The following is a 13,257-nucleotide window of genomic DNA, read 5'->3' as shown; positions in this document are numbered from 1 at the left end:
GACAAAGTATACAACATGTTACCTTCAATTCCAACTTTATAATTGTTGTAGGACATATCTATAAAAAGGACACTGAACTAATTTTTAGCAGTTACAGCAGGCTTTTGTTTTTGCAAAGTTACTAAGTGTGATATAATAATGGCTTCAATTATAAACAAGTCTCAGAAACTACACTTAAAAGTACAATGATTGGCAAATGTCCTCAAAACCTGAAGACATTTACATGGTTACCAGCCTTTGTTCCACTTGAGATGGAGTGACTACCTGCCTGTGTTGTATGCACACTGAATGCTGCCGGTTCCCTAAATAAATTCCTCAATCATGTACTATTCCAATAATCCAAAACACACTAAGGGGGAAAAAATCCATGCTATTTAGAAATAAAGAGGGGAAAAAGGGAAAACTCCAAAAGGGTATATTCGACTTACTGTACCGCAAACAGGTGTTTAAAGATGGAACCGTAACAGCGCTGTGAGCTGCACTTACTCGTCATATTTGATATGATAAATAACATCCTCCTCATTGTCCGAGCAGTCTGTGTAAGAGGTGGAAGGTGCACTGTCCAAGTTAAATGAGGAATTCCCATTACTGTCCTGGGATGAATGGTTTTGGTCTATTTCCAACTTTCCGTTAGTCCTTTTGCTCATTTTTGAACTTTTAGCCGAAGCCTTGCCATTATGTCCCTTTGTGGCTCTAGTCACGTTTTCTATGCTGGCTTCAAACCAGGCCCCAATGCTCACATCCCGACAGTCCACCAGCTCGTTTATCTGCAAGAAAATGAAAAAACACCCAATGAGACTCGGAATGTAAAATGTAAACACAGTCAAAAACACCACATTTATGTCACACTTTCCCCCTGGAAACATGAACATGTATGTACAAGTCAAAATTAAATTGTGACACATGTATGTACAGGTACCTCTCAAAACCTTGTGGTTAAGACCTCATATAAATAACTGACCCTCAAATGCTTTTCTCCTGTTGTGTGCTATTTAGGGACAGGATATTGAAGAACTCTGAAAGAAATATTCATGTTAAAAGGTTGATCAAAACAGACATAGCCAGCATTAATATTTCCAAACACAAGCTCTAGATAAATAATGCATTAGAAGAGTAAAGCTTAAGAGAATGCCTCCACTAAATTCGGGACAATAAGCAAGAAATACTGACCATTTCAATTCTTAAAATCAGGTGTCTGTTCAAAGTGCAACATTTCCACCAAACATTTCCAGAAAGGAATTAGAAATGGTAATAATGTATTCAATAGGTGGCTCCTGAGAGGCACATCCAGTAAAATAACTTGCATAGAGTGCAGGATGCGCCCTACAGTCTGTGACCCTGTGTGACCCTGAGCAAGTCACTTAACCTCCTTGTGCTCCGTCTTTCGGGTGGGACGTAGTTGTAAGTGACTCTGCAGCTGATGCGTAGTTCACACCCCCTAGTCTCTGTAAGTAGCCTTGGATAAAGGCGTCTGCTAAGTCAGCTAAATCTGCTACAGTCTGGACGTCGTCGGTTGGAATCCAGGCTATTCTTTTGCTGACCGAGGACGGGATCTCCCAGAGGGCAGTGCTCAATTGGCCGAGCGCCGCCCGGGGGGAGGGAGGGTTAGGTCAGCCAGGGTGTCCTCGGCTCACCGCGCACCAGCGACCCCTGTGGTCTGGCCAGGTGCCTGAGGACTTGCCTGTAAGCTGCCCACACCGATTAAACCAACACACCCTAACGAACCAGAAGCGGGCACAAACAGACGGATGTGGAACACAACACACATTCACACTGCTTGATGGGATAGTTCAGACAGCTTCAATGCAATTCAATGCTCCCAAATCACTGGGGTGAATAAACAAAAAACAAAATGTGGTTTTATGAACAAAAACCAACCCTAATTTTTTTTATTCATCACTTTGAAATCTGAATAATCTCAGAGGACCGGTCACAAAACTTGACAGAGAGTAATCGTGAACAAATATGGAAAGCAGAATAAAATCTAAGGGATATTACAAAGGGTATGATAGTGAGGGCCCGTGTAACTGGCTTCTCCCTCAGCGTAATGGCTTCATTGACCAAAATGTTCCAGGAATGGCAACATTTGTATAGAAGTACACCCTGTGCTGGGTGTTCATGTTTCTAAAGGAACAGCTTGGGAATTGTGACATATGAAATGAACTGCTCATTCTGGTTATCTTTGCAGCTGCACATTGGTTACATCTACTTCTCTTTTTCCACACAGCTATCAACAAAAGCAAAGCACCGCCTTGAAGCGAATGTGACTTCTGAATACTGTCTACACGCAAGAGGAATATTTATACCAAACAGTGACATGGTTGCAATATGGACAGCATGTTTAATTGTGTTTAAATATCTTAAAAGCAGCTGGTCTCAAACATTGACAAGCCAAAAGTAAATGACAATAAGGCTTCTATATTCGGCTACAAGTCAAGGTCCCTAGCAAATGTAGCCAGAGGTGAGAACTTACATAAACTGTGCAAATGTGCAGTGTGTATCTCAAAGAGTTTAAGGTAACAGGTGGTGATAGCGTGGCTGCGACGGAGGCAGATTTTATTATTCAGTTGCTAGCACACCATTTAGCTTTACTGCAGACACTTTCCCATCACAACCATTTTCTCAATCTAATTTGTATCACTGTACCTTCCTGCAGAAAATCTTCTGAGCCGTCTACAGTATCAGAGTGCTGCACTTCATCTCGGTCAACTCAAATAAAACAGCAGTTGTGCTAACTATTTAAAGTTACACCCCCATTGGAACTAATTAGTTTGAGTGTAGCTCTCACACTCATTGACAAAGCATTTTAAATATTTAAACCTACATCAGGTTCTATAAAAACAGATTAATGACGTTAATATCAGTTTTTATTTAGCTTTAATGACTTAATATGTTTTTGCTTCTCTTGTGGGACTGACAGCAAACAGCGTGCAAGGAATTGAACAGAGGTAGCCACGTGACTTACTGTACAAACCTACATTACACCATTTAGTTGCTTATGGGGTTATATATTATATACATATTTTGTGGTATTATGTTCAGCATTCAACAATCCCCATGTGAGCATATTGTTTCTCAACAGAAAAGTCCAATTAACATTGAGGACCTAATTCATCACTAAAGCAGAGTCTGCCGGTACAACACAGCAGATCACAGTGAAACTGCAACCGGACATAAACTTGATTAAAAGAGAACAATAACCTGTGAGCTTTTTCAGAGCATGACTTTACAGTACTGCTGGTTTCACAGACTCAGATTAGAACTCATTTTAGGACTACCTAATGTTACGTTGTGGTTAGGAAAATACAAATGGATACATGCATGTGCCTTTCACTATACATAATATAAAACATGCATTGAGATATGACTTAAAAGCAAAAAGACATCCGATTTTTTTCATGAAATTATACATTTATCATAACAAAACAAATACATATGAAAGAGCTTTAGTCTAGCAACCTTACGAGCTACGGAGACATAATGCTCCAAATAAGCCACCAGGGAGATTATATCGATCAATTAATGTTTAAATTGAGACTTGCCAACTAAAAGCCGTGGCAAACTAATGAATCTATTAATTGTTGCATATGTAGCTGGTAGTGATTTACATCGCCAATCCCCGCCAACCCCCACCCCCAAATGAGAACATTAATAAAAAGTCCTCATCTAACCAAGCTAAAATATTTACTGCTGGTTAATGGCTTCAACAAGTAAATGGAAAGGCATAGGAACCTGTGAACTAGAAAATAAGTGTTCACATAGAAGGAAGATGACAATTGATGGGCATAAGAGCCAAAGCCAGGTCATCACAGACTACTACACAGCAGCAGCTATTTACTGTGTAGAGCAGGCCTGGAGAATCAGACTTGATTTTTCAAGCTAAGCTGCCAGGCCCTGGCATCCACAACACAGTTGCTACAGTGGCTGAACACTTTGCGGTGCTGTGTCAGCAGGTTGCCGTAGAAACTGCATACGAAATGAGGGGTGTGAAATGGCTGCGAGAGCACACTGCCAAATCAAACTGCCATAAGGATCTGGACCGTAACGTCAACTTCTGCAAAACATTCAAGGCCAGTCCTATACTGGAAACAGAAACTAAAAAGCCATGCAGCAGAACCGTTTCCAGCATACAAAGAGAAGACTTTGTATGAATTTAGGAGTGTGGTTTAATTTGTTGTTCTGTCCTCTTCTGATACTTTACACAAACCCGCTATGTTGGCTGCAGCCAATGGTTCTTTACTGGGTTTTAATTATCGCAGAACTCAAGATGCTTTAAATGTCACTCAAAACCTTTAACAGATACTTCACAAGCCATCAGATGTACAGTAGAACCCTGGGTTCCACTACCTTGCAATATCTAAGGCGAAAACATGGATTTTTCTTCCTTGACTTTTAAATCACTGTGTTTGTATTTGGAAAGATTTCCATGTGCATTTGGGGTATTTGTGTTAATGAAATGGTGCTCTCTGGATTTCATGTGAAGGGAAAATCATAAAAGGACCTCAATCAAAACCGACCTTGCTATAATTTCCGAGTCATGAAAGGGGTGCTTTTCATCATCTACACTTGACTAAGATTTAATTTCTTACCTATAAAAACTCAGAACTTTATAGGAAAATGAACATTCACAATGTATAATAATAATAATAATAATAATAATAATAATAATAATAATAATAATAATAATAATAATATGTTGAGATGCAAACCTGCAACTTTCTGGAAAGCAATCTCACAAGATGTTGCTAAACTCTTCAGTCTCAATATAAAATCTGATCTGGGATCTCACCCTCTATAAATTCAACTATGGGTGAATAACCTACATTATGTATCAAAACCAGCATTGCTCTGAAACCTGTGCAACACTGAAATGCATCTGCACCTCACGCCCCACAATCAGCCTCGAGCAACAATCGAAGCGGAAACAAGAGAGAATCACACAGAACAATAGGATATTAAACAGGCAAGAATTGAACATTAGGAAAAAAGGTAGATGAGATAGAGCATCCCTTGAAGTAAATGGGGTTTACAAAGCTGGTAAACTTAAATGGAACTAAAACAGGGCCTGTTCTACGCAAAAACAACAACGAGTGTTCAAGCAAGTTGTTTGTTAAAAAAAAAAGTGAAATCCCAGGAAGGGTGCCTTAAGTGTTTAATCAGAAGCAGCATTTCAAATTATCATTTCTGAAACATATCCATTTAAAAACATGTTTATCAACTCTAAAATAAAAATCTTTGGGGCAAAAAAACTAAAACATTTTGCTTAATAAAAATGGAAATGGGTGACTAACATATACTTGTATTCATATAACAAGCAGGTTTTCTATTAACAGTCAGCTGAAGTGTGTCCAATACACATATTCTCTGCCAAAAGATACCAGAGTGGAAAATGCCTGATATAATGGTTCTTGCCACATCACGCAGTTAGTGAAGGTGACCTTCAGGATTTATTTAAAAAATAGCCTCAACCACTGCATAATGTATTCAAAGGATGTATGATTTATTTATAAAATCATAAATCAAAACCGTCTTTTTCATAACTTTAATTCAACAACAATTTAGATTCATACCATTCCTTTTGAGCAACTACTGTATTCTTTGTGTGCATTACTGCTTACCTTATTGCCACTGATGGCTCTTCATGTATTAAATTGTTCCAGGGCATTTTTACTATCCACACAAGCACCTAGGATACTGTATATCCCTGTCTCGGTGATTGCTGGGGATAACAAAACCAAAATCCTGCACTTCAATATTTCTACACTGTCCATTCAAGAAAACACATTAAACAGGTGATGCATTTTCTGTATTGTGAACATAATTAAAATTAAAAAACCAAAAATTCAGTGGCGCAGTAACCTGAAGATAGCAGGCGTTGTCTGTTTCCCAGGAGGGAGGACTGCAGCATGGCTGGGTAGCAGGCTCCCATGGTCAATGTGTTTCTAATTGGCTGCAGGCAGGGTCTACTGCAGGAATCATTTTAACTAAGAGTGGCCTGCACATTTCAACTACTGTGCTGCTTCCAGCATTAACAAATCATTGTTACCATATGAGCATGTTTAAAAAAAAAAAAAAACCACAACACGACGCCCAAGTGAAATATTTCGAAAGAGAAGAAAATGCGATTTTCCGAGCTGAATAAAAGATGGCGCAGATGTTTGAGACTCCCCACTCGCTTAGTTAAAAGAACATTCTTATTAAAAAAGGAAAGAAATTAAAAGCATGTTGTTTTCATTCTTGTTATGCGTTGGCAAGGCTTACAAAAGCTCCCATTATTTTAAAATCAATAGAAATGTTCTAAACCCAATTTTCTCATTACACGTGTTGTATTTAGGCTCTAGACCATGTTTCAGACTCATGCTGTTTACACATGGTTACCAAGAAATGAAATAGTGAACACATCACCCGTTAAAATGGCACAGAAAAATCCATGGCAACCGCTACAGCACACTTTAACCAGTGGGGTCCTGAAGCCTGTGAAAGGTGGACCCCTGATGCTATTGCATTTCAGGGTTTCAGAATGAGCAAAAACACCAGACGACCAATCACAGGTAGAGCATTGTGTTGGGCCAGGTCCAGGCTACACAGTTTTCAGTAAACTTGTATATAATGACAGGTCTGTTTAATGTTGTGGTTAAAATAGCAATGGAGGCCTGCTACATTAGTTTGTGCCTGATGAAAAACAGGCAGACAAAACTGTCATTCTGTATTAGATTTAATATAAAACTATTTAAAATATAAATGATTAAAAGGATTAAAAAAAAAAAAAAAAAAAAACAGCAAGTTAACACTGATTTTTTAATAAATAAATTGTATCTAATAGCAGGGAATATAAAGAATGTTATACTGCTTCTGCAGATTTTTATTTATTTATTTATTTTTTCCCGGGAGCCTCTGGGGACCCACACAACATTAAAAGTTAAAAGTCCAGTGTTTAGATCTACCACTGCTCCCATCCCGAAAAACCCAAAGACATATTCCATGCTGAACATTTGTAATTCACAGCTTCATAGCCAACGCCATTGCAGTATAACCTTGAAGTATCTTCTTTCTGAGCTTACTGTACTTTTGAAACAACAACTTGCCTAAATAAATGACAACAACTAGCCTAAATAAACGACATCTCGAAACTGTAAGGACATGTCCTTTAAATTCCTGGATCTTAATGGATAAAAGAAACATTTTATAATTTAACCACGCAGGCAGGCAGGCAGGCTTTATTTTCTTCCGAGATGGAGAAAGTGGGTGGATAATAAGAGAAACCAGAGAGGTTTGTTTTATCCAAGTAAGTCCTTGACATCTTGCATATGGTGAACATACAGTACTTTGCTCCTTTACATCTTTGAGCTATAACTCATTTAGAGGGACAAATAAGATATTTCACAAAGTAGTAAGTCAATCATCACGCACAGTTTAACACCGTGCTCTATTTGGATGAGATCAAAGACCATTTAGAACAACATTACTTGGCTGGACAGAGCCACCATGTTGAGACAAGCTGTCTGAATTCCTGCCCTGTGGATGCTTCCATTAGGACAACAGCTTATAATTTGAATGATCTAAAATATACATTTTGCCACTGTTAATTAAAATTGGGTCTACTTTTAAATATTTCTACCATAGGTGAACCCCATGTTCCCATTTCTCCCTTTTAATGACATTATGGACAAAATCAGTCCGGCTCATTCTAAATGGATTGTATGCAATGTATCTTTTTCAATTTTGTCAACACATCTACAGAAAATCACACTCTTTGGATGAGCATAGCAGCAAAAAAAAAAAAATTCAGCCAGATATGTTGTTTATTTCAATGTGTTAACAACATTAGTTTGAGAGTATGTCTATGGTGATGATAAATATTCTGTCCATTAGATTTTCATTTTTTTTGTTTGTATTTAATTAGATCCTGATGTAACTATCACTAATTTTCCCAATACTGTACACAAATATCAGTGTGTGAAGTACACTAAATAACTAAATACCATGGTTTAGGTTGTGAGCTTTCAGGCCATCGACATATATAATAAACTATAAATGAGAGATTTTGCAAACCAAAAATGAAAGCATCCCCAATAGCATACAGCGACAATCAGTATTTCACTCTCTTGTTGCTGTGTCTCTTGGAGCTTCCCGACTGTCTATAGAAAAGCTTATCCTCCTCCCAGTCTAGGTTTCCCTTCCATCCCATCAGGCAGAGGTCCATATGGCAGTCTGACAGACTCCATGATGAAAACACCCTCCAGCTACAGAATTCTGCCAGGGCAAACATTAGGAGATACGCCCACCCAGCGTCACAGTCCGGCGTTACTACGTGCTGCTGCAACATGAGCCACAGTAAAATACAGCGTATGTAGTGTATTCACTACATACGCTACACCCATATAATTCCAGCAAGAGTATTTATTTTCTCTTATTCTGTAATGATTACTTTTGAGTCAACTGTAATTCTTCATGAATACTTTATGTGAAGATACCTGGTAAGCAGATTTGAGATTTGCTATCTTCACTACAAAAAATCAGAGCGACCAGTATCGTGAACAAGTAAATCACGTTGACCTACATCCAATGTTTGCACATGTAACAGACGGAGAGATGCTTCCATATATCCCCAGATTCTGAAAAGCTTTTGCTAAAGAATGGGCTAATTCACTTTTCAATTAGTATGTCAGAAACATACATCCACACCACAACTGTAAATTCTAAATTAGAGCCATCAGTATGATCAAAACAGTTGATGACCATGACATAACAGAGAATAGTATAAAATAAACATTAGTGGTTTTTTTCAACATATTCTCCATATTTCTTTATTCTCCTATTATAGGAATCTTTCAGCATTTACTCACAAATGCTTACCAGGAGAAAAAAAAATGTATCTTCTAAAACAGGGCAGTGTATCCACATAACACTCCCTCCTGCAACAATGCTGGTGCTCCGATTGCAAACCAGCATTGTTGCAGGAGGGAGCGTGATCTGGATATACTGTGAGCCTTGGAAGAGATTTTTTTCTCTCCTGGCAAATGCACCAGAGTAAATGTTCAGAAATGTATTGCCCAGTTTCTGATGTGTGATTAAAAATTTCAAGAGTCAGCAATAATGTTTAAAAATGTAACACTACAATACAAACAACTCGGTACACAGCAAACGGTAATAATGTGTTTCTTGTAAACTTGGTAATACGGTAGTACCCAATTTAACTTTCATCGTGTTGCCCAGTTCTTTTTTCAGAAGAACAACCATTACTGCTGAACCATACGAGTTTTTATGTGCAGGGCATCCCTCTTCATCAGAGTAACAAGGTCTCACTGCATTGCATTTCACTCTGATCAGAATGCTTCCACACACCAGTGACAACACTGCTTCAGATGTGCACCGACCAAGTCAAATCTGGAAAGTAGGTCAAAGTAGATAATGGCCCTTTGGCCAGACGCAGCACACAGTCTTACAAATAAGGGCCGGCCTTACGCAGTTTCAAAGACAGCTGCAAACCCTTACCTCTAGCTGACAATGTTACGATTGGGCACCGATTCATGTTTTAGTCTATAATCCAGTCTCATTAAAGAGGTATTAGACAAAATGTACTTCAAGGTCTGTTAAGGAGACACTGAATTGACACGAATTACAATAACTAGTATAGGTTTTATTTTCAAAAATGTAATAAAGATGTTTGCTTGTTGTGTCTACCAAATCAAGGAGGGGCAAATTCTGTTTCAGTCAGTCCCCTTTCTTCAACCAGATGGATCAGTAGCTGACAGGACACAGGAATCTCAGACATTGTGTACATAACACCATCTAGCTCATTGTATTTTAAAAACATGTTGAAAAACCGCACATTTTGTAAATTTTTAGGCTCTCTCTTGATGGCAGCAAAATACAAAAGAGCAAGGGATAGAACACTGCCTACAGTTTCTGTGTAATTGGTATTGTACTGTAGATCTACAGCGTATTAAACTTTAAATGTAACACTACAGTGTTTTTCCATTATTTCTGTTTATACTGTATGTATAACACGCTTTAAATAAAATATATTGTTATGAAGCAAAATACAATAACTGACCTGATTTCACAGAAAAAACAACCCCATAAAAACAGTTTTGTTTTTTTTTGGTTAGTCTGCTGCATGTATTAAATACTGTTGAGCTTTGTGGATGACAGATGCATTTAATTTGAAAGGTATTACAGTACCTGCTCATGACGAGACGTAAGATATGTAAATATAATATTAACTTTAGACCTGCAATATAACATTTAAAACATGCATTCTCTAGTCTAGTGCCAACACTCCAATTTCATAAAAGATTCATTCATCTGAATAAGGAGGTTTGCCACGAGCGACATTCCACGCTTGCCGTGCAAAACTCGCTTGAGTCGTTAAAACTGCTTCTTTACTGAACGCCGAAAGCAGCATCTGCCTTAAGCCGGATCCAGGAGGATATTCAGATGAAAATGTGTTGCTTGCCTTGAGTTGTACAGGCTACAGTGTACGATTTGTTGCAGATGAGACACAGGTTTACCAAGGTTTTCAGTGAAAGCAAACTCTTTTTCCCCCAGTCTGGTTTAAAGCCTCATACTTTCGTTTTAGTCATGGAGGGTTTACTCAATGCCATTGTCTCCATGAAACGAACAAGCATTTAATTCAAAATTATGAAATTAGCTTTCAACTGCACATCCGGCTTCGAAATACGCATGCGCCAGCAAGTGGTGTCGAAAGTCAACAAGTGACGAAATATCCTTGAGTGAACATTACTGTAATGCTCTTTTTGCAGGTATCTCCTCTAAGGTTATCAACAGGTTACAATATGTTCAAAATAGTGCTGCCTGTATTCTCACTAAGACCAAGAAACATGAGCATGTATCTCCTGTCCTTGCTTCTCTCCACTGGCTGCCAGTCAAATACAGGATTGATTTTAAGGTTTTATTACTAACTTATAAATCCTAACATTCTCAAGGCCCTGCCTATCTTAGGGATCTCGTTTTATTTTTTCTTCAGTTCATTCGAGCCGCAAAGCGTGCGTCACCCAGCGTTTCACCGGGAGCCGCACTTGAACTGCAAAAGAGCCACATGCGGCTCACCAGCCACGGTGTGGCCACCCCTGTATTAGTTGAAGAAGCCATTTCGGGCAGCAGTGTGGAGTAGTGGTTAGGGCTCTGGACTCTCGACCGGAGGGTCGTGGGTTCAATCCCAGGTGGGGGACACTGCTGCTGTACCCTTGAGCAAGGTACTTTACCTAGATTGCTCCAGTAAAAACCCAACTGTATAATGGGTAATTGTATGTAAAAATAATGTGTAATTGTATGTAAAAATAATGTGATATATTGTAACAATTCTAAGTTGCCCTGGATAAGGGCGTCTGCTGAGAAATAAATAATAATAATAATAATAATAATAATAATAATAATAATAATAATAATAATAATAATTATTATTATTTACTGCAGTAACTAATAATTCAGACACAGTAAACTTGTCATTAACAAATAACATGCATCCCCCACCACGGCAGTACAAAATTTGTTTCTTCAATATTATGAAAAAGTAGATCACCAAGACCTGCATCCACTGTATGCAAAAATGTAAAATTACTCCAAAAACAATCTGTCAATTACTGCCGTATCTGCAAAATACTAGGGGCACTGCTTACAAAAAAAAATTAAAAATAAATAAAAAATCATCTCTGGAAACAGCAATATATAGTTGAACGAGTGCAGTGATTGGTACTGTATAACAGTGACCTGTTTGATGTGTCTCTCTAAAATGCATAGAGCGGGGTTCATTTATTCAGGGTACCCCAACCCTCATTTAGGTTTGAAGGCATTTCCCTCAAAAATCAATATTTCTCATCACAGTTTGCTTGTTTTGTTTTTTGGGCTGCTATAAAAAAAAACAACCAAACATCATCTATGGTTATTTTTTCAGACTGAAGGAGCTCAACCATTTGCTAATGAACTGTGTGCACTGTGTGCTGCAGTGCTCTCAGGTTTATGTAGTGTTGCACACATTGTCCCGTCTGGAAGCCTTGCAGTCAGTGGTTTTCAGCAATAGCCCCCCCCCCCCCCCCCCATTGTTAAGTTGCCCTATGCTGAAATGTGAAGCAGAGCATTGAGGCGACAGTGACAGCAGACACTTGCCTTGTACATGCCGATGCCGGGGTCGATGAGGAACGTGCGAGTGGACGTGGAGGGCTGATTGTCTGAGAGCGGATTCAAGGATTTCTTGCCATTGTTGCCGGAGCTGGAGCCGCCGACGCTGTCTTCGTCTTTCTTCTTGCCTTTAGAGTCGGGAGCGTCTGCCTGCGAGCGGATCAGAAGCTGCACAATGTCGTTGAGTCCCACATTGTAGTCAAACAGAGTCTGCCCATCTTCCATCTTAAAAACAAGAAAACAACACCACTTACTCAGTATGAAGGAAATCCAAACTGAAGTGTCTCAACCCTTTCCCAATTTTGTTGCAGTTAAAAGAAATACAACAACCGGTTTAAAAATGCCAGTAAATGAACTATAATAAATATCATCTAGAATGCAGTCATAACTGCAATGGTTGTTTCAATTTATTGGTTATTAAATAACTATACTTCAATAGGGGGCGGGGGTGGCTTATTTATTATGTTACAAAAATGTATATATTTTTTTCATGCAAGGATTATTTTCCAGACTGCCCTGGTCTTTCCTCCAACGTCCTCGTTACATGACCTATAAGAGGGACAGATTATCTGGTTGTAGGATTAATGGAATAACACAACAGAAGGACTTGTAGAAGACAGTTTCAAAGGCTGTTAGAAAATCAAGGATGTTAACAAGAATGGCAAATAGCAATGCATTGACTAAATGTATTACATTTGTCCTTTTAAGATCCTTCTAGTAATAGCAACGTCCCACACAGTCTTTGTGGTGCATAGGGTGTTTGTAAAAGGGGGTTAGCATCCACGTTGAATCACATGGAGGTTTTTCTGTGCAATAAGGATCAGGCAACGGGTTTATTACACACTCATTAAAATAAACCAAAAGAGAAAATCATTGCTTCAAAAGAGGACAACACGATACCACAGCATGCTGGTGCTTCAAACAGGTTACACAGACTTTCAAAACAAAATGAAACACTTTGAAAAGACCTCTCAAAATAGAACGTTGCCTTTTCCACAAAAAATAAAAGCAGCGCTATCCCCCTAAAACGAGAAGTCCAGCAGACACCAATACTACTCACTAAATACTACTGTACATGTTTGGCGGTCTTGACAAACCAATACTCTATTATTCTTA

The 13,257-nt window shown here is 38.6% G+C and overlaps 1 protein-coding gene across 2 annotated transcripts in view; it reads right to left on the bottom strand.

Moving 5' to 3' along the window:
• LOC131698861 (E3 ubiquitin-protein ligase UHRF2-like) overlaps positions 1-13,257 on the bottom strand; it is a 75,881-nt gene that overhangs the window by 40,799 nt on the left and 21,825 nt on the right. For both annotated transcript variants that reach the window (XM_058993461.1, XM_058993466.1), the window contains exons 2-3: positions 12,130-12,366; positions 487-767 (exon numbers count right to left, since the gene is read on the bottom strand). In XM_058993461.1, the coding sequence (XP_058849444.1) occupies positions 487-767; positions 12,130-12,366 (518 nt within the window). The remainder of the gene's footprint in view (positions 1-486; positions 768-12,129; positions 12,367-13,257) is intronic.

This window comes from Acipenser ruthenus, chromosome 2 (assembly GCF_902713425.1).
Source record: "Acipenser ruthenus chromosome 2, fAciRut3.2 maternal haplotype, whole genome shotgun sequence".
NCBI classification, from domain to species: domain Eukaryota; kingdom Metazoa; phylum Chordata; class Actinopteri; order Acipenseriformes; family Acipenseridae; genus Acipenser; species Acipenser ruthenus.
This window is presented reverse-complemented; position numbering and strand designations above follow the sequence as displayed.